The sequence below is a fragment of the Trachemys scripta genome, chromosome 1, assembly GCF_013100865.1.
Source record: "Trachemys scripta elegans isolate TJP31775 chromosome 1, CAS_Tse_1.0, whole genome shotgun sequence".
NCBI classification, from domain to species: Eukaryota; Metazoa; Chordata; order Testudines; family Emydidae; genus Trachemys; species Trachemys scripta.
In genome coordinates, this window is record NC_048298.1 from 344,598,836 (window position 1) to 344,620,470 (window position 21,635).

The window sequence follows — 21,635 nt, forward strand, 5'->3', positions numbered from 1 at the left end:
GAATTTTCATACCTGGTTCATGCCTTACACAGCATTGCTGCTCCGTGTCCCGCCTCTGGAGAACAACAGACAAAGGGAAAGTTTATTTCCCAAATTTAAAGGTTCTAGCCTTCCCACTGGCTCTTTTGGTCAGGTGCCCACTTCCTTTTCTTTTACCTGTGGGCTTGTTAACCCTTTACAGGTACAGCAAGCAGAGAACAGACACCAAGAGGGATTTTGCAGCTGACTGGCTGGCTGGGTGTTCATAAACGGGGGCTACACCCCCTTCATTTATCACAGGTGCCCAGCCCACATGATAGGCAGAAATTAATCTCCGTGGCATCCTCTGCCAGCTCCAGCCTCCACGACGCATCGCTCACCCAGCAGAGAGCTTGGGCTCCAAGGCTTGCTTAGGAAAGCAAAGGCTCCCACAGGGCAGTTGCAGGGCAAACAGGCACAAGGGCTGCTCTGTGCTTTGGAGGTGGGAAGGCGAGGTCTAGCTAGGAAATGCTTGAAGGGCCAGGAGTTGGGTGGAATTGCTAAAGGCGTGCAGAGCCTTTCCCAACAGCTCAAATCCCGCTATGGCTGGGAGTGAATGAAAGCTGTGACCTCCAAGCCTTCATCCCACAAGTCTCTGTGCGTGGGCGGCAGGCAGCCCTGGAATGCCTAAAATGGGGCATACAAACCCCACACTGGCCAGGGAGGGGTTAGTGAGTTGCTGTGGGCTCAGCCAGCCCCGCTGCACTTCACTGGCAGAAGCAAGTCAGGCTTGGAGGGGGCTGCTCAAAGGAGAAGGCCAGCTCAGCTGAGGGGAGGCTGGGCGGGAGAGTGGACCTCTTGTGCTAGCCGCTGAAGACAGGCCTGGCTGTGGCCAGAACCCACCCAGAGATGGCTAAATGCCAGAGCCTCCCTGAGGGACGGCAGGCCAGGTGCGTTCCCTTTCTGAGGAGGGGTATTGCGTTCCCTATTATCTGAATGGGACTGCTGCAATCAGCTGCCCCCATCCCCTCGAGGATGTCTGCCCTCGCTACACCTCGGTTGGCTTGACCCCACCGAAATCTGCAGTAATTTGTCACAAGTTCTGAGGCAACAGCATCACAGGGCTCCAAAGGGGAGGCTGTAACAACTTAGCACTCGGCCCTTTTGCAGGAGTGCAGAGTGTGGGCAGAGACAGCCAAAGAGGTGCTTAGCCAAACACGTTGTGGTCTTACATCTGTAACCCCCCTTTCCTGCCTGCGTTACTCAGGAACAGGCAACATGCCCTCGTGTGTCGAGGCACCTGATGCTGCTGACAGCAAAGGAGATCCCGAGTATCCAAGTGATGATGTTGGATAGGTGGGAATCCTCCGTCCACCCCTCCGCTGCCGTCCTCTGACTTGTAAAGAAATTAACCCTGTGGCGCCTCTGCCCGGCTGGGTCCCGTACGCACTAACTGGTGTGTCTCAGGAATAAACCCGAGCTAGTCTGTGCTATGAGTCTAACCCAAAAGTACCAGTTATAAACAATATACAACCAATGTACTCTTAGACTACCGCTAACACACCTTTAGTTAACAATTTAGAAAAACAGGATATAACAGATCGAGATTAACGAAAATCTCACAACCACTTTAAATCAGTAGGGGACACTTCAATACATCAGTTAATAAATGCACTTTACAATAGTAAATGAAACATCACTAACTTACATTTACCAGTTACCCCACCCCTGAGTGTGCACGCCTCCTAATTTCAGTGTTCTAGACACTTGCGTGGGCTTTTGAAGCCGGGGACAGCACCCTGTTAGTCCGATAAAGCAGTCCAGCCAAGATAACACAGGGGAGAGCGATTTTAACTTGGGATCAATCCAGGCTCTACCACCCCTCTGAAGACGGAAGTTGTTTTAACCAGAGGTCAGTAACCTAGAATCCTAGTTATCCAATAAGACCACTTTGTCTCTCCTCTGACTCAAGGAAACCCTTCAAGACTCTTTGTTGTCCACCTTTTCCCAAAAAAAAAAAAAAAGTCCTACAAAAAGCGGAAACTAGGTCAATTTACAAAGGATGAATATAAACAAATAACACACATGTATGTAGGGACAAAATTAGAAAGACCGAGGCACAAAATGAGATTAAAGTAGCTAGAGCCATAAAGGGTAACAAGAAAACATTCTACCAATACATTAGAAGCAAGAGGAAGAGCAAGGACAGGGTAGGCCCTTTACTCAATGTGGGGGGAAAAACAACAACAGAAAGCATGGAAATGGCAGAAGTGCTAAATGACGTCTTTGTTTCAGTTTTCACCAAAAAGGTTAGTAGCGATTGGACGTCTAACATAGTCAATGCCAGTGAAAATGAGGTAGGTCCAGAGGCTAACATAGGGAAAGAACAAGTTAAAATATCACTTAGACAAGTTAGATGTCTTCAAGACACCAGGCCCTGATTAAATACATCCTAGAATACTCAAGGAGCTGACTGAGGAGATATAGGAGCCACTAGTGATTATTTTCGAAAAGTCATGGAAGATGGGAGATATTCCAGAGGACTGGAAGAGGGCAAATATATTGCCAATATATAAAAAGGGAGATAAGAACAACCCAGGAAATTACAGATCACTCAGCTTAACTTCAGTACTCAGAAAGATTACAGAGCAAATAATGAAGCAATCAATTTGCAAACACCTAGAAGATAATAAGGTGATAAGGAACAGTCAGCATGGATTTATCAAGAACAAATCCTGTCAAACCAACCTGGTAGCTTTTTTTGGCAGGGTAAGAAGCCTTGTGGATGGGTCTCAGTGCAGATGCCGGTGGCAGACACCTGCAGTGGCCCGACGAAGAGCTCCTTGTGGCTTGAGAGCTTGTCTCTTCCACCAGCAGAAGCTGATCCAATAAAAGAGATCATCTCCCCCACCTAGTCTCTCTCATATCCTGGGACCAGTACAGCTACAACACACTGCAACCTGTGGTAACTGGCACTCCCAGCAGTCTCTGGAGCGGGGCCAAGGCCTGCCCATGGGACGGATGAGCTATTGCAGACGGAAGCAGCAGCTTGCCCCTGGGCACCAACCTGAGAGCAAAGCTGTCTTGACTCTTTACTGCCTTCTGCACTTTGCGGTGTGAGCAAGGACTGGAAGCAAAAGGGCCCAAATACCACGAGAAGGCCTGCTCACGCTGGATTTCCAGGCCAATCAGAAATAAGAAGATCAGAAAAACTCATGGGCGAGACTGTTGTCTGCACCCTACTCCAGTTTTGCGGGTTATTGAAGCTGGCAGCCTCATCCTAACTACTACTGTCTAGAATCATAGAATATCAGGGTTGGAAGGGACCTCAGGAGGTCATCTAGTCCAACCCCCTGCTCAAAGCAGGACCAATCCCCAGACAGATTTTTGCCCCAGATCCCTACTACTGTCTAGTGTGCAAAAGAACCACTGCCCTCTGCTGGATGCAATCAGAACTACTGCTGTGTATCACAGGTCCGATAGCGCTAAGAGCAGATGGCAGTTCTTGCAGCTCTTATGGTTACAGGCCTGTGTTATTGAGGTGGCAGGTTCTGAGCTCATATAAAAAGCCAGAATACCGCACTTCCAGTCAAGGGTCTCAAAGCACTTTTCAAACATTGAACCTCACAAATAACCTTGGGAGGTTGGTAGCATTAGCCCTACTTGAAGACCAGAAATTAAGGGATTTCCCCCAAAGTCATGCCAGAAAACTCCGGCCACTTACAGAAGCAGACCTGTGCTTTAACCACAGCCACAGAGGTGCCTAGATATTGTGATGGTTGGCACTGTAGCTACCGACAAGTTCGGTTACGTCATGCTGATGTTTGGGTGCTTATAGAAACTCCGCCTTTGGAGACGTGCCCATCTCTTGAGTAGAATCTTAACTCTTCCCTGACCCCAGAAGAGGTCTCTCTCCAGGGCAGGGTTAAGACATCAGTGCTGCATGGTGCGAGATGCTTGTCCTGTACCTATTACCTTGCCTTTGGAGCTCTGGCAGGCTTCAGTCGCCAGAGCCGTCAGTCCAGGTTCAAGTTCATAGACGTTAGAAGGAACAATTTGCACACTCTGATGGGCTCGCCCCTTGTGGACAGGTCAATGAAGCCCTCCGCTCACTGTGGGTTGACAGGCAGAAAAGAGAGGCTCTTAGACTCTATTAAGGGATACATTAGGATGGCATTGTAGGGCAAGGTCTCCTTCTGGAGCGCTGTGGGAGACAGTGGCTGTTTCATCAGGGAGTAGCAGTCCAGAGAAAGGAAATGCCAGTAATTACCAGCATACTGGAGAAAGGGGCAAAGGGCAAGCGGGAGACTAGAATTATTCTGGCCTATATGGGCCCTTCCAGTAAGGCAAGCGGCTATGATCAGAAGCTGGCGGGATGGGTTATGGGGTGTGTGGAAGTGAAGGTGAGGTCTGCAGCTTGATTACATACCCTGATTTCACCCCACGCACTGTATATAGGCACCAGAATGCCTGGTATTAAAGGGTACTTTTTATATTCCTGTTTCGGCACGTGGCAAAGCAAGCGTGGCTACTACACTCCCGGGCCTTCACAGGGCCATGCTTTCCATAGCTTTGCAACCAGGATATCCATTAACGACACTTTTGTGACAGCAGTTAATTATTCCCTGGGTCATTAATATCACCACAGAGCAGCACTCGCTTGCTGTCAGCAAAGATCTATGCTTCAGGGTGCCACAATGGAAACACTTCTGTGAACATCTAATCAAAGCGTCCCTCTCAAGGGGGAGAGGTGTGTGTGTGTGTTGGTGGGGGGCGGGGGTACTTGCTGCTGTTATTAGCTCTATTATCACTTCTACATTTGTTTCTGTTTCGTCTGGATTTGGAAAACGTATCTGTCTGTGCTCTAAGGCTCAGGCAACACCACCACATTTTATACGAAGAATAAAGCCATGCAACGTTACTCTGCCTCCGCAGCTAACTCATCGGAACTCACTACCTGCTCTCTCACCCTCCACCCCCTGTCCTTTCTCAAGAGCCTGGGAGAGCGGATGAACCTTGCAGAATTCCTTGAAGGTCACCAGATTTCTTCTCTGATGGACCTCGAGGGGAAGCAACTTCCAAAGGTGGAAAACAGCCCCTCGCCATTAAGCCATGGGCTGTCTGCTCAGATGCTTCAGCTGATCTCAACTGCAGAGGTATTATCCTGCAGTTGCTAGGGCCCAAACCACTTAGGGCTTTATGGGCCAGAACCAACACTGCAAATTGGAAACCTGGGCAGATCTTGGAGCACATGTGTAACGTGGTCCTTGCATGAAGTGCCGCTAAACAAATAGACCATCAACCTGCATGAACTGAAACTTCTGAATGGTTTAAGCGTAGCCCATGAAGATTGCCTTGCAGATGCATGGCAGTGACCCTACCGTGGAGTGATGAAGGCCCTGGTAACTGCTGAGATCCGTATGTGAAAGAAAAAGTTAGAACCTTCTCGCCAAGGGCTGATTGGTCATTGTTGTTACTGCATCCCCGGCCGCACTGGTAAGTCCCCTGAGGTTGGCAATATGTGGGACAAAGGGCAGGCCTAGCCCCTGCTGCTAGCACAAGAAATAACCTTTGCCAGTTCTTCTGATTGCTTCTGCAACCTCTAAGAATTCCCTCAGCCTTGTCTTGACTGAGACTCAGCCAGTTGACCCGTGTCCAAGCCCCAATTTGTGGGAGGCGCTCGTGAGCTGCTCAGCCATGCTGACGGGTGTCTGGTCCTTTACAGATGCATAGAAAACAAGGTCCCTGCCTTGCAGTGTTTTTAATCTAATTTGGACAAATAACATGCAAGGTGCCACAACATGGGGCGAGGGAGAAATGGAGTGAGGAGGACATGGTTTTCCTTTCCCAGAGAGGTGCTATTGTTGTGAGGTGCTGTCTTAGTGTTGGGGAAAATGTGTTTTTAAAAAACATGCATATCGTCTCCAACAACAATCTGCTCCAGGCAGGTGCAGGAAGGGGAGTAGGCACAGAGTGTGTGGGCCTCATCTCAGAGTGCAAAAGGCCTGGAGAAGTTTGCACATTTCCATACGCTGGGGCCCTGCTGCAGATTCCGTTGCATGTAGCACAGCACTCTGCACCTTCCCCGATGTACCGCCCACAGGTTTCAAATATCTAAAATGGGTATTTCTAGCCAGAGGCAACTCCGGCTCCAAGCTATTGGTGGGGCCCTGATCCGTGTAAGGGATGATTTCAACCGAAAAATACGGTGAAGTGTACAGTAGGTCCAATCTGGGGCTTGGGAACTTTGCCTACAAAAGCTTCCATAAATACTTCTTGAGCATTCAGGAGGGATCTGTTCAGTAAACAACAGTTTCCCTAGTCTGTGTGAACTAAATGCTTTTCAGACACTTAAATCTGAACTGACTCCCCACTTGGTAAGGCAACTCCCATCTTTTCATGTCCTGTGTGTATATATATCTTCCTACTGTATTTTCCACTCCATGCATCTGATGAAGTGGCTTTTAGCCCACGAAAGCTTATGCCCAAATAAATGTGTTAGTTTCTAACGTGCCACAAGGACTCCTCGTTGTTTTTGCTAAATCTCTGTGGATCCCTAGGCGCACCAGGCACTGTCTCCTGTATTTGGTTTCAGTTCGCATGACTTACGCTGATGTAAAAGTAAAATGGACTGGCATGTACGACCATAGAGAACTGCCACTGGCTCCAAGGCCTTGCCTTTACTAGATTTTTGTACCTTTGGCTTAATTAGCAATCTAGTGACTCAAGGCACAAAAATCTAGTGTAGACATGCTCTAATAGGATTGCGGCATAAGGAGACCTTGCAGAATTAGGTTCATGCTGCATATTCATACCGACCTTATGAATGTCCATGGTGATCTAACCTGAGATTTTCAGCATCTAAAGCATGAGCTTTTGCCACTTGAGCAAAAGGAATAATTAAATGAACAATTCCTTTAGGTGCACATTTGTAGCTGGCTGTTATAGTCACTGGGGCCAGCCAGTAGAGAGAGAGAGAGAGATGGACACAGCATTAAACTAATGTGTTACATTAGCACAGAAGATGCTACAAGGACAATATTTCTTGTAAAATAAATGTAAATATTAATTCAGAGATTACATCAAACTCTAGATCCTTCACTTACATTGTTGGGCCCAGCTGTGCGAATCTTGTGCATCCAAAACACCTGCGGAAGTTGATTGGAGTTTTGGGTGCACAAAAGATGCGAATATTGCTCTGCAGGTAGGATTAGAGTCGCTGAACATTAGAAGAGGCTGGTTTCCATTTGAAAGGTAGCTTGGTTCCAGAATCTTCATGAAGTATGATCAAGTTTATGCCATCAAATAATTTCAAGCCTGAATATTCTACCAGAGTGTATTTAGGGAGAGATTTTCAAAAGCATGCCCCGCATCGATCGAACACTGCTCTAACTAATGTAAAGATTCACAAATGAGGACCAGGAACTGTTTAATGCTATTAAAAATGCTGATTTGCCACACTTGGGGTTCGTATTTTGCAAAATGATATTACCAAGCCGGAAGGATTTGCAGTGCATGTGTCTGGTTAATTAACCAAGCAAACCACATTGTACTGCTTGCAAGTTCCAATTGCTGATTTAACACCACCACTTAATAAGACGACTCTGGACCTGCATGGCAATTTTCAAAAAAACATCTCCAAGCTCTTTACCAAAGCAGGGAAGCATGAATATCCCCATTTTACAGATAGGGAAACGGAGGCAGAGAGAGCTGAAATGACTGCCCCAAAGTTGCACATTGTGGCTGTGGCAGTGCTGGGAATTGAACTCTGTCCTGACTCAGCCTTGTGCTAAATTCACTAAATGGCAGCACCTCCATTTTGCCCTGCTTAGCTTCACCCTGACTTTATACCCTGTGCAGGATGTACAGTACACAATGCACATATCCTGCATAGTGATACCAAGGGTTTTTTTTTTTTAAAGGGGAAATTTTAGTGTGTGTGTGTGTGTGTGTGTGTAATGCCAACAGGCCCTGGTCGTCAGCGGGTGAGATCAAACCAGGGACCTCTGGAGCTTAGTGCATGAGCCTCTACCGCATGAGCTAGACGCCCACTGGCTGTTAGCTAAGGCTGTAGATCAAACTCATTTTATTTCTTTCTCTAGGTGGTCTCGGTGCCACTAGATAGGACAGAGCACCACATCCAGGAGGTGTGTGGGTTCCATGTTCATGATGCCAAAACAGACAGTCACAGAGATCTGAGTCCCCGGTTTCTCCCGAATATCGGAGGGAGCAACACAAGGTTTTTTCCTTTCCACACCGCCTGGCCATTGTGCCTCACCCCCCCTCCATAACAAGAAATGTGATACAGAAACAGCATTATTTTAACGTATGCTCCCTGCCTGCACAATTCCTGGGAGCAGGCTGGCTAGCTGCAGCCTGAGGCCGACAGGACAGAGCAGCACAACGGAGGGCTCAACCCTTCGTGGGTGGGGAGCTCTCTTTAGAGATCTCCAATATCTGTGGGGTTGAGAGACTGCCCCCACATCCCTCCACCCTTGAAAAGAAACTCCCATTTGATTTACCTCCCAGAATTCCTTGGACCCACTGCCACCTTGTGCTGGTATTTTAGCAGGAGGGTGCACTCCCCTCTGGCTGAGTAGCCAGGGACTTGCACCCATTTAGAGACTCCACTTCCTTTGAAGCTTGGCAGCCAACCCACGTTAGGTGTGATCAGCTCCCGCCCTGGGACTGATTTATTGTTGACATGACAGGTTGATCAGTGAGTAGATGCCACGTGCTTCATTTAATAAACAGTAATCCATCGTTATGCAAAGATCTCAAAGCACTTCCAAACCTTGTTATCGGGTGGCACGTCGTATCCTCAAAGTACTGTACAAACATTGACTAATCATCGGCACATTAAAATGAAATCACACCATTTGGCCATGGCTCTCAAAGCCCTTTTCAAGCATTGTTTATCTGAGCCTCAGAACACCCCCTTGTGCGGCAGTTAAATATTCGTATGCCCACATTACAGGTAAGTAAACCGAGGCACTGAGGGGTGCAACACATGGCCATGACTGCAACATCAGCCCCTAAGTCAACAGTGGAACTGGGAACATAGCAAAGGCAATGCTGTCTCCCAGGCCACTGACTTCACTGGGAACAGGATTGGCTCATATGTCTGATTTTGTAGCCATCTGTTTCATCCATTATAATAATTATTTAAATAAACTGCCACATCTCCTCACAATCTTTTTAGTGTGCTGATTATGTCATGCAATGCACACCTATGTAAACAGGATGATTCATGTACTGTACATGTATGTGTAACATATAAACAGTCCAGCAACAGGCATTAACTAAAGGCTGAGGCTATAAACTCTGCCACTCTACAAACACTTATCTGCAGACAGATATCAAAGCACTTTACAAAGGTGGTAAGGGCCATCATACAGTGGTAGAGCAAGGACAATATCTGCTGACTCTCAGTCCTGTATCAAATCTGAGATGACAATGGCACCGGGAAAATCCGAGGGCTGCCTTGCAATCTCAATATGAAAAATAACCGAGACAGTTACAATTCCAAATGAAAGGGTTATTGTTAGGATTGTATTTTAAAAATATCCTCTAGCCTGTGACACTTGAAGATGAACACTGGGTTTTTAATTTGTACATTATTCGTTATCACTGATGCTGGCTATTTTGTAAATTATGTTATTGATTTGCATTGGGCATTAAAATAGTCCAGTCGGTTTCTTTTTTGCTCCTACTTTCTCTCCAAATTGTCTCTCTTCCCTGCAGCAGCACCAGGCTGCAATATTCCAGTAGCCAACCCTGCAAGGGAAACATTTCAGCCAAAATGCTGCATTATTTTCATTGATGTTTTACATGCACAAGTTCATGGAAACGCCTCTCTTGCTCACAGGCTGTATAACTAGATTCCCCACCTCCGCCAATAAATATCTCATGGAATGGGGCAAGACGGGAGGGAAATTCTGAAAGGTTCCCTACATGGAATTTTCCCCAGCTGGGTCTGTCATGGGAGCAAGGGGCTGGATTGTCCCCTTAAGGAACAATCTGAGGTTTGACCCTCAAAGATCTCTGGTCCCCCAAGATGGCTATCTGTGTAAGGGGTTTTTAGTTCCCCATCTTGACTACCTGGCAGAGTGGTGCAATGGAGCAGCATTATCAAGTTTTCCCTCAGCTACTCCTGTATCTGGGACCTACACACAGGCCACGGGGATTCGCCTCTGGTGCAATGCACATTTCTGCTGTCTACTGATGCATGGATGCTGGAACCAATGGCATGTCTGCGCCAGGGAAAGGGGAACAGTGCCCAGAGGTGGTTTACACCCTACGTGCACACACAAGTGGGGAGATCCAGGCATGGAGGATCTTCACTGTGAGCAAATCCAGGAAGATCTGGCCCCTTGTGTTTACAAATCCTAAATCTGGGGCCCAAACGGAGAGCAACAAATCAACCGGTGGGAAGAGTCAGGGAGGAGACGTAGGCAGTGCAGACTGCAGTTTTGCCCTGTAAGTGCACAATGCCATTCCAGTGTCACGAACCATTTGCCCTTGTGCGACAGTATGGCATGAAGTGCCCTCAGACCATAGCAATGCTAATTGCATTAGATGTGTGAAGGGCTTTTACACTCGCCTAAGGCCAGATTCTCTAGTCCACTCTGGCTCTTTGTGCTACTTGGGCTGTGCAGAAGGGCCAGATTCTGGCTGTAAATGGCCAGCTGAAAATTCTGCAGGGCAGGAAGCGTACCGGGAGAAGGGCAGGATGGAGCTCACCAACTGGCGTAAGTGAGAGCAGCCCTATGGCTGCTCTAACTGTGATGCAGATTGTCCTTCAGTATCGGGGCTGGAACCGGCTGCCTGACAGCCTCTTCCCCTCCCCACCGCCGTGTGTGGAGTGGTTCTAAAATGCAGGAGCGAGTCAAGTCCCCTGTCTATTGCTAATGGTACCAGAAGGCAGTTGGGAGGCTGCTAATGCTGACTGCTAGAAGTGAAGGGGGAAAAGGTGGGGCAGTGGCCGAGAGGCGGGGGGGGGGGGGTGGGGGTGTGGGGGTGTGTGTGTGTGAGAACAAGCAGGTGTTAGAGGCAAGGGAGACGAGAGGGTTTGTGGGGAGCTGCAGGTCAGAGACAGGTGAGGAAAAGTGAAACCAGGAGTGGTGCAGACAGAAGACAGAGAAATGCACTGTCCTTGTGATGTTGCCTCCGGTTAGTCACCGACCCAGAGCACTGCCTCTGGGAAAGGCTATTCAGGCAGGCACAAATCACCCATGCCTTTGCCCTCTCTAACACCACAGCTGAAAGGGGGCTTCCCCCTCCCCACCCATGGATTTGCCATACAGCTTTTAAAAGCTCCCAGCCCCATAAAGGAGCGAAACGCAGGCTACAGCTGTTAGTGGCCAATTCACTTCAGTGGATTTGCCTTTAGTAACTGAGAGCAAGATGTAACCCGTTGTGGTTCTGTGAACAGCTGTGACCTGCCTCCCTGACCTGCAGCGGCCCCTTTATAGGGTGCATCGAATCTCCATAGACACAGTTCTCTGCATGGGCTTCCCAAGAGCCTCCAATTCCATTGCCCAGGGATGGGGCACCCGTTCTGCTGCATCGGAGAACCTCTGGGCCTCCGGCAGCCCTGGGACAATTAGTGGGGAACAGTTGGCCCATTGCCTATCCCTAACTTGTGATATTATTGCATAGGAAGTGTTGGCAATTGGATGGGTGGCTAGGAAAACCCCTATGGAAAAGTCCAATAGAATTTAACAGAGATTGAATCTAATTCTCCACCGTTACATCAGTTTTAGGCCACTATAGCCCCATTCAGATCAGCAGAGTCATACAGACGTAAAGCTGGTGCAACACCGTGGAGAAATCGGAGCTGTGGGAATCCCGCTGTGAAATGTGTTGGCGAATGAGCTCCTTTCTGTCAGATCTTGCAGCCTGCTACACAACTCTACAGAGCAGGGCTGTGACACCATTACATTCTAGAGGCTGGGCCAAAAGAATGATAGAAAACGTATCACGTCCTGTTCAATTTTGAAGGACTTTTCCCTAACAGAAAGCATATACTGAAGATAAGGAACTCTTTAGCGTGTTATGGCTGAAATGTTACGGGCCTGATCCTCAGCTGGCATAGGATCTTCACCTATTCCAGTGATAGGGAACTGCACGGGAAATCTGAAGACCTGGGTTCTTAATCCTGGCTTTACTGCTGTTACTGGGTGACCTTCATGGCCCCTATTCATGCCTCAGTTTCCCCTCCTATTCATTGTCGGTCTTGTCAATTTAGACTGTAAGCCCTTTAGGGGAGGGACTGTCTCATTAGGTGTATGCTCACCTAGCATCATGGGGCCCCACTCTTGCCTGAGACCTCCAGCCACTACTGCAATACAATTAATAACGGCGTTAGCTGAAATAGCGCCACCGATTTCATTGGCGCTGTGCCAATTCACACCAGCTGAGGAGCCGGCCCCACACACATACAGAGGGTTACAGATATATAAATACACACAGTTTCCCCCAACCCTGTTTTCATCTGAAAACCCCGTGGTTGGTTTCTTTTTAGCAAATGAAAAACGAAGAGGACAATAACCCACTGTCAATCTCACCCATTGCACATTCTGCCTTGTGGCAGCTGGGCTGGTTTCCCGCAGCTGCGATTGTGCAGTGAGCTCGAGTGGTGCGGTTTCCTTTCGGGGAGTTTTTGGAATGCCACAGAGAGATGCAGCATTTGGATTGTTCGTGTCTGTCCTCAAAAGGGCAGGGGCTCGATTCTGCTTATTGTAGTTTTCCACGGCTGTCACTCCCTGGCTTTCAGTGACGACTCCTGGTTTACACCAGACACGTCAGAGGAGAATCAGGCCATGGAAGCTCTAATTTGCCCAAAGTACTTTGCCTGGACAGCAAAGCTATGGCTTGAAGGGCAAACAGACACCATGAATCTGCAAACCAGCTGCCCAGTCCTGCTCCCAGTGAAAGCAGAGCTCCCATTCATTTCGGTGGGAGAAGAATCAAATCCCAGAGCATTAAGGAATGACAGAAATTACAGTAAAACCATCATTCAAAATAAGCTGAGGTCTATCCATGCAAGCAAATGACACCCTGCAATACAGATCACTGCAACCCACTTCCCGTCAGCTCTAAAACCACAGCAACTTGCCCGTGAGGGTCTGGGGGTCCCCAGCAAAAGAAGCTCTATGGGAAACAGAGCAAGGAACTGTGAGAATCCAAAAGGAGCATTGTGCTTTACTGGCATCCACAGAACAAGGGCCCAGTCCTGCACAGCTGTACTCACATGGGGAGGGCCAATGAAGCCAAAGGGCCTGATCACCATCCTGCAGGAATGGGGGACTCAGGCCCTCTGGAGTTTTCTTTAAACTGAGGGTGGGCAGGGGGTTCACCTCCAAGACCAGTCCCAGGCCAGGGCCTGTACGTAGGCTCGCTGGGCAGGCCTACACAGCAACTTGCCTGTTGTCACTGGAAATCCCTCTCGACATATGCAGGGACCCGGGCCCACATGCACAAAGGTATCTGGAAGTTAGGAGTCTACCCTTGTGGATCTGAGCCCCTCTGTATGCAGATCTCACAGAGCCCACTGGAGCTACACACGTGAACGAGAGTTTGCAGGACCAGGCCCTTACACAGTACACCGAGTTAACTCCGGGGGACAGGAAAACAACATGGGGAAAAGAGAGCGTTAGAGACGATGAACCTTACAGGGATATGAGACATATTTTGAGGCTGCATATTTGTTCACCCATCCACAGGAAAACATAGATAGGGTGTTATTATTACAACTGCCAGCTAGATCACAGACCCGCCTATTCCTTGTTTCTCAAGATGATAAAGTAGCAGGCACCTTTAATTTGTTTTAGGGAGTTTGCAACAAAATTCCTTCTGGTTTACACTGTGCATTTAATTCCTTTAGGAGCAGGGGAGCTCAGTGGTGCAGCGGGTTAGTGCAGCAACGGGGCATTCAATTCGCAGTTCCCATAAACTACAGGCCTCGTCCTACTCTCCATTTATACATTACACCAGATCTGGCTTCTTTCGAAGGCAATGGGATTTGTGCTACAGAATCTGGCCCGTTGGGCCTGCAGCTGAAAAGGAGATGGGGTTTGCTTAGCTCAGGAACGGTAGGGCGCAGGTGCTGCAGGAAAGGACCAAGGTGTATTGGAGGCGTGCACAGCACTCAGCCTTGCTCTGCTGGTGTTATGAAATCCTTCCCTTTGATGAGTAGGAAAAAAAACGGACTCCCACATTTTTGGAAAACAAACAAACCCTTTTTTAGAAAATAGAGACTTTGCATCTCAGATCTCTGGCTTCATGAAGCAAGAGCCCTTTGCTCCCACAAACATTCTGCCTTCTTTATTTATTGAATATGTTCAAAAAGTTACTGGCAGACAGGTCAGGCATAATTAGATTAAACCATATCACAAACTGACAAAGCCACGTGCAATGAAAACGCTGCATAAACTTGGAGACATATTTTGTCAAAGTATTAATCTTAGGCTTCTGAGCTGCTCGGTGAGAAAGCCCCATTTATGAAACACAGAGAGAGGCTGACACTTCTAGAAATGGGAGCTGAAAGTTGGGCTTCTAAAGTTCACATTTAGGCACCTACAGGTGAAATTTTCAAAAGCGTCTGTGTGATTTACGAGCACGAGGGCCCTTGAAGCTGGCAGGGATTTTGCCATTGCATTCAATAGGCATGGATCCACGGCCCAAGTCTGCAGGGTGCTTTTCACACGGAGCCTGGGCTCTTTACTCAATGCAGTCAGGGGGAGATTTGCCTGAGCAAGGACTGTGAGACTCTTAGCTCCCTCTCCTGAGAGCTGCTCAATGCAGATTTCCCCCTGGGATTTCAGTGAGGCTCATGGGGCCACAGGGCTGCCCCGCATAGAGCAGCTTGCAGATTTTGGACCTGGATGTGCTAATGCCTTAGAGTAGAACAATAATAATCCACATTGCCTTGCTTCCAAGCATTGCCAAGCATGCTAGAAACAGTAAGGGCTGGATCCTGGGCCCAGGGACGTCAGCGGGAGTACTGCTGTCGACTCCGTTGTGATCAGGCTTTAATGTATTAGGGCTCACAACACTCCAGTGAAGTATGTAAATGTTGTTATCCTGCTATGACCGAGAGGCAAACACAGACCAAGTGAAGGCCATTTTCAGTCGGGTCCGCTCATTTTGGGTGCCTCCCTTTTAAGGAGTCCCACTTCAGAGAAAGCTACAGGTTTTCAGAGATACGGTGCACCTGCAGCTCCCCTGGTTGCCAGCTGGAGCTGGGGGCAGGGGGCCTCAGCAGGCTAAAGACGTTGCTATACTTAGACCTTAATTTCCAAAGTGGCCAATAATTCTGGGTTCCTCCGTGCTCCGCTGCCTAAGTCAGGGGTTCTCAAACTTCATTGCATGGTGACCCCTTTCTGACAAGAAAAATTGCTACACGACCCCAGGAGTGGGGACTGAAGCCTGAACCCACCGAAGCCCCACTGCCCTGGGCCAATTCCAAAGCCTGGTGGGGCCAAAACGGAAGCCCAAAGGTTTCTGCCCCAGGCGGGGGGCCTGTAACCTGAGCCCCGCCACCCAGGGCTGAAGCCCTCAGGCTTTGGCTTTGACCCCGGGTGGTGGAGCTTGGGCTTTGGCCCTGGGCCCCAGCAAATCTAATGCCAGCCCTGGTGACCCCATTAAAACAGGGTCCCGACCCACTTTGGGGTCCCAACCCCCAGTTTGAGAACCGCTGGTCTAAGTCATTTATCCTAGGTCACACAGCAAGTTTGGGTCAGAATGATTAGAACCCAAGTGCTGTGCACCAACCCTTAAACCCATTCTGCTTCCCTAGCCACAGAACGAGCAATAGCACAGAAGTGTATATGTAGCCATCTATTTACAGAGATTACTTAGTACCTAACGGTCTTGCTCTGCAAAACATGGATCATAACAACAACATTGCTTCAGCCATGAAGTAGTCAGAAATTATTGCAATAAGCTTTATAGAAAACATACAATACACCGGAGGCAGCTTTCAGTATATTTGCTCTAGTATATACTAGCAGGCGCAGATCTAAGCAAACCTGTGCAAGATATTGAGAGCTTTTTTTTTTTTTTTTTTTTTAAAAACAGTTATGAAGATTGTTGAGACAGTCGACTCTAGATTATACTTCGCAGTCGGAAATGAGTTGCTTCCATGTGCTTTAGCAACATGCATACAGCCTGCAGGGAAGTTTGTTGTTGTGCAGGTGCATTATTTTGTGCCTGAGAGAAGTCATAATTTTTGTGGAACAAAACCGTAATAAATAAATGGGCTTAGCAGATCATATGACTTCTTGTGGGGTTTTTTTGTTTTCTTTTCCTCTGTGTTTGGAGCAAAAAAAAAAAAAAAAATCAAGTTAGTTTTGCATTTGTTAGAAATATACTAGGAAAGAGAACTGTACAGGTAAAAGTCTAGGCTCCAAAAAAATCCAGGAAACAAGTTTAATACCATCTAGCCCATTGCTTTCAGCAACTCACCAAGTAAAAACTCACCCCGCAGTCCATGTGCATAAAGTAAATTCACAGGGAGTTGTATTCTAGCTTGTGGCAGAAGGATGTTTTCTTTTTTTAACAAAGGAAAAATTAAAAGGATCTCCTGGAGTAACTAGGCGTTGCTTGTGCATGGAGCTCTTCAGTGCATTCATAACTCCCGCAGGGCATGGGAGGGTCTTTTGCTGGGGTCAGGCCCATGGATTCTTCCCTGGACATTGACGATGGTTTTGAAGGAGCATCCTATGGGACATAGGGAGAGGGTTCTTCTGTTAGGGCAGTGGAACATGTGCTGTCACACACCCTGGAGGAGTGAAGGGCTTTCTTTCTAAAGGGATGTGTTCATTCAAAAGGGATCCTGTACATTCATACCTCCCCGTGGATTCTGGGAGGGAGGGGTTCTTCGGGAGTGCTTCCTGCATAGTTACTTCTGCATGGACCTGGGTGTTTCCTGTACATTCACACCACACCCCCTGGACCATTGGGGTGGGGAGAGAAGGGCCTCTCAGGGTGGAGCCAGTGAATTCCCAACTGGGAGTTTATTCTAGGCGGAGAGTCCTGTACATTCACATGCCCCTAGAACACTGGTGGGAGGGTGGGTGTGATGGATCCCGTGCAGTCTCTGATGCCGGTTATTCATTTGAAGGTGGGTAGCTCTCTCATTCACAATCCCCAGGAGGGCCAGGACCCTTGAGGGGGATGTATTATTCCGGGGACTGGATTCTGTGCAGTGAGCCAAGGGGGTGGAGGGGATCCTGTGCAGTTTTCTTAGTTTTGTGGGAGGGCTGTTACTATCTTGAGGATGGATCCTGTGCTATCTTGAGTGGATTGGCAAAAAGCTGTTCTCCTGGAGGTGAGGGCTGGTGGAGGGGTGTTTTGCTGGGTGTTCCCTGGACAGGTGGGTGTTGTCCTGGGGAGTGGGGTTCCCTCTGGTTGGAAGTGCCCCATGTCAGGCATGAAGGGAGAGGGGAGTATTCCCAAGTAGTGGGTGGGTGGGTGGAAGGTAGGTATTCCCTGGGTAGAGGATGGGGGTTGGTGAAGGGTATTCTTCTGGGGGTTGTTCCATGAGTAGGTGGGCAACAGTGGGGGGAAGGGTGCCCCTCTGGGGAGTGAGTGGGATTGGTGGAGTGGGGTTTTATGAGATAATCCGTGGGTGGATAGATATTCTCCTGCATGGGGATATGCCCTAGTTGGTGAATGGATGTGGGGATTTCCTGGATAATGGTAGCCCTACTCATGTGTGTGGGACACACTCCTTGGACAATGAGGTGGGACCTCCAAGGACTGTGGGTAGTGGTTGGAGGAGTGGGATCCCCAAGGACTGGGGAAAGGATCCCCAAGGGCCAGGAGTGGGGGCTTGGGGTGGGATCCCCGAAGGCTGTGGGTAATGGGTGTTGGGAGGTGGGATCCCCAAGGGCCGTGGGTAGTAGGCAGATGGATGGGAACCTCAAGGACTGGGGGAAAGATCCCCGAGGGCCAGGGGTGGGATCCCAATGGGCTATGGGTGGAGGAGTGGGATCTGGAAGGGTGGGATCCCTGCGTGCAGCAGGGCTATCTGGGCCGGGGGTGGGGGTGGGGTCTGGAAGGGTGGGATCCCTGCGTGCGGCAGGGCTATCGGGCGTCGAGGTGGCCCCCGCACTCTGGCTCAGAGCCCCGAGGGGCTGGTGCTGGCCCGGCGCGGGTCGGTGTCCTGCTCGTAGCGGTAGTGGTAGCCCTCCATCTGGTCCCGGCAGGCCTCCCGCAGGTTGTTGAGCCAGCGCTTGATGCCCCTGCGGTTGAGGTACAGCACCATGAGGAAGATGACCCCGATCAGCGCCAGCACAATGCCGAAGAACACGTAGGAGGCGGTCTCCAGTTCCTTCTGCTCGCCGGCCTCCTCGGGCCGCGGCTCCCAGCCGGCCCCGCATCCCAGCTGCTCCAGGCGGAGGCGCAGCACAGGCGAGCCGCTCAGCTCCCGCGGGGCGGCGCAGCGCAGGCTGCGCGCGTCGGGCACCCTCCAACTGGCGTTGCGCATCCAGCCCAGCAGCGGGCGCAGGGCGCAGTCGCAGCGCAGCGGGTTGGAGCCCAGGTAGAGCTGGAGCCTGCCCAGCGGGGCTGAGTCCAACCAGGCCAGCTCCTCGGGGCTCAGCCCCTGCAGCGAGTTGTTCCGCAGATCCAGCTCCTCCAGCCCCTCCGGCAGCGCGGCGCCCGGCAGCGCCCGCAGCCCGTTGCCCGCCAGCTCCAGCCGCCGCAGGCTCAGGTTGCGCAGGGCGCCGGCCAGCGGCTCCTCGCCCAGCAGCAGCAGCGCCTGGTTGAGCTTGAGGGTGCGCAGCCGCGGGCAGCCGCGGAAGGCGCCGCCGGCCAGGGCGCGCAGCGGGTTGTGGCTGAGGTCCAGCGCCGCCAGGCCGGGCAGCCCCTGGAAGGCGCGATCCTCGATGGCCTGGATGTTGTCGCGGGGCAGCAGCAGCCGGCTCAGGTCGCCCAGCAGCCGGCTCGCGTTGCCGGCGAAGGCGGCCCGGCGCAGCACCGTCAGGTTGCCGCCCGCGATGGTGAGGTTGCGCACCCCGCGGGGCAGGTCCCGCGGCGGCTCCTGCAGGCGCACGTAGCTGCACTGGTCCAGCTCCGGCGTGGCGAAGCAGTAGCAGTGCCCCGGGCAGCCCTGCCCGGCCTGGAGCAGCGGCAACAGCAGCATCCCCAGCCACCGGAGCAGGGAGCGGGCGCGGGTGCCCAGCGGCCGCCTCCCTGCCATGCTCCCTGCCTGGGCATCGAGTCCCTGCGCGGGGGGGGGCGGACTCCCAAAGCGGCCCCCCCGGGGATCCCGCTCACAGCCCCAGCCGCTCAGCGCAAGGCGGGAGCCGGGCGGCCCCGGGCCGCCTCATTTCACACACGCCCAGCGCCCGCTGCTAAGTGTGAACGGGAGAGACGCGGCTCCCAAAGTGAGAGCGAGGGGCGGGGCGGGGCGGGGGCGGGGGTGGGGTCCGCGCTCCCGCAGCTGCCGCTGGCACTCGCCGTCCCCTGACGTCTCCTCCCTGTCAGCTGGGCGGGGGAGCTCCCAGACCGGCCTCTGCCCTTCTCCGGGGCGGATGAAGCCCTCTCCGCTGGGGAGCAGGCAGCGAGGCGCCCCGATCTGGTCTTGGTTGCCCCCCGGGAATGTGTGATCAGAGCTCCCCAGCTCCCCCCTCTACCAGTGGCAAAGCACACGATCCAGGGGGCACGTTTCGCTTGTGGGGGGCGGCGAGGGAAGCCGAGGCGTCCTGCCTGTGCCAGGCGACAGCCGGCAGCAGCTCGTGAAAGGTTGGTGAAAACCGGGATTCAGCCCGCCCCGCCACTGGCTTCCTGGCACCGGGATAAAGATTTCATCCCTGCCCGTTCAGCGGCCACTTCTGCGCTCCCACACCAAGAAGTTTCTCTTTAGCGGTGTTCAAAGTGCGCCCAGTTCCTGGTCTTATTTAGCCCTGGCACGCTGGGGGAGGAGAGGGGGTGCCCGCTGGTTAGAGTTTCTTTCAGGTCAGCGCTGCCCTGTCTGTGATGGAAAGGGAGGAGAACACGCGTAGCTGCTTGGGCTCTGGAGAAACAGACGAGAGGGGTGAGTTGGGTGTGTGGTGGAGTGGAGGTGTTTAGCCTGTCTTTGTGCACACGGGATACTTTTTATCGTTTATTTCCCTTTGTGGATTTGCCGAGCTGTGGGCCAGATTCTGCTTTCACATCAGTCTGGAGTAACTCCGTATGGCGCTCTGCCTATCACAAGACCCACATTAGGGGTGCAGGGCACTTTGCAATTGTAAAGGATAAGATTATAAACTACAGGGCAGGGAGGTAGGGGTTAAATCCTGCTCCCAGAGACGCCAGGGTGGTTCCAATGAAATCAAAGGAGTTACTGCACAGAGGATTCTTGCTGGTGTGACTCAGAGCCGAATTTGTCCAGAAGAGAGGTAACAGACAGCGAGGGATGAGTGATGGAAATGGGGATGGGGGAGGGGAGGGAGGGATGAAGTGGGAGGACAAAGATGAGGACAAGGGCTCCTCGAACTGGGGAGTTCCTTGGTTTTGTTCCTAGTGCTTTGAGTTTGTAGCTATAGCTTTTACGTAAATAGGTATGTTGCGTGATACATACTTTATGCAAATATGTATGTAGTTTGGTGGAGTGCAGGGTGGGTGTGGGGAATCCATGCAATAGCTGCTTGCTGAGACTTCATCTCAGAGCTGCATTTGCAGTGCCTAGTAGCACTCGGGATGCCAGCAGGAGAAGAGGTGAACGGCAGGTACAGGGAGCAGCTTTCTGCAACTGCGAGAAGGAGCTTTTTAAAAGCTCAAGCTCTGTCTTTTTCCAGGGAGTGTTCTGTCGGATCCCTCGGATAAAGTCCATAGGATAAATGCCATGAAGGCACTGTCACACCCCTGCTCCCCCTCCGTGGAAAAATGGGCAGAGAAAAAGCTCCCTGAGATTCCTCTTGCAGAGTTTTCCTCCAAATGATGATTATGTAAATTACCATAGCACCTAAGACTCCATTGTGCTCGGTGCTGTACAAAGCCACATCCCCTGTAGCTTGGGGTTCTCCCCTGCCCCATGGAACCTGAAGGGATTTGGCTGCCAAGCCCCATGGATCTTTGCAGAATTCGGCCGCTCACTGGCTCTAAGGCCCCAGCACTAAACCCTGAGTGCTGCTGGCGTTTATCTCAAGGCAGAGAGGGTTCCCCAGTGCGTAGGCAGCCCTGTGTGCCGTGACTAAGGCTGCATTAATGTTTGCACGGATTTACCACTACAGCGATGGCATGATCGTGGGAGTCTCCCCTGTCCTCTGCAGGGTGCTGTGCGTCCAGAGAAACGAGCACCGCCGTGTTCAGCAGTATAAGCCTGCCTCTCCCCCTGTGCTGAACTGAGCGCTGGTGAAGGGGGACATCCTATGGCCAGGGCATAGGTGCCCCAATGACAGTCCAGGGAGAGCAGAGGATTTTCTCTTACTGCACCTGCCATGCAGCTAGAGAAGTGTCCTGGGTCAACACTGGAACAGGAATGGGGCTGGGAGCTCCCTGTCATCCAGCCGCTCAGCGCCTCATGATCTATGATGGGCACTGTGGGCTCCTGGAGCCACCAGCCTCAGTTTCCATATAGGACCCTGGGTGGGAACAACGCAGCATGCATGGCAGCCATCCTGGTGGCTCAGACCTGCGCCTCCCAAGCCCCGGCTGGCCTCCTACCCATTGGCTCTATTTAT

General features: G+C 51.0%; 1 protein-coding gene across 1 annotated transcript; it reads right to left on the bottom strand.

The window, feature by feature from the left end:
* Positions 1–15,894: 15,894 nt before the first annotated feature.
* Positions 15,895–19,338, bottom strand: TPBGL (trophoblast glycoprotein like). The gene has a single exon (XM_034759314.1). The coding sequence runs from the start codon at positions 19,166–19,168 to the stop codon at positions 18,086–18,088; it is 1,083 nt and encodes a 360-aa protein (XP_034615205.1). The 5' UTR covers positions 19,169–19,338; the 3' UTR covers positions 15,895–18,085.
* Positions 19,339–21,635: the final 2,297 nt, after the last annotated feature.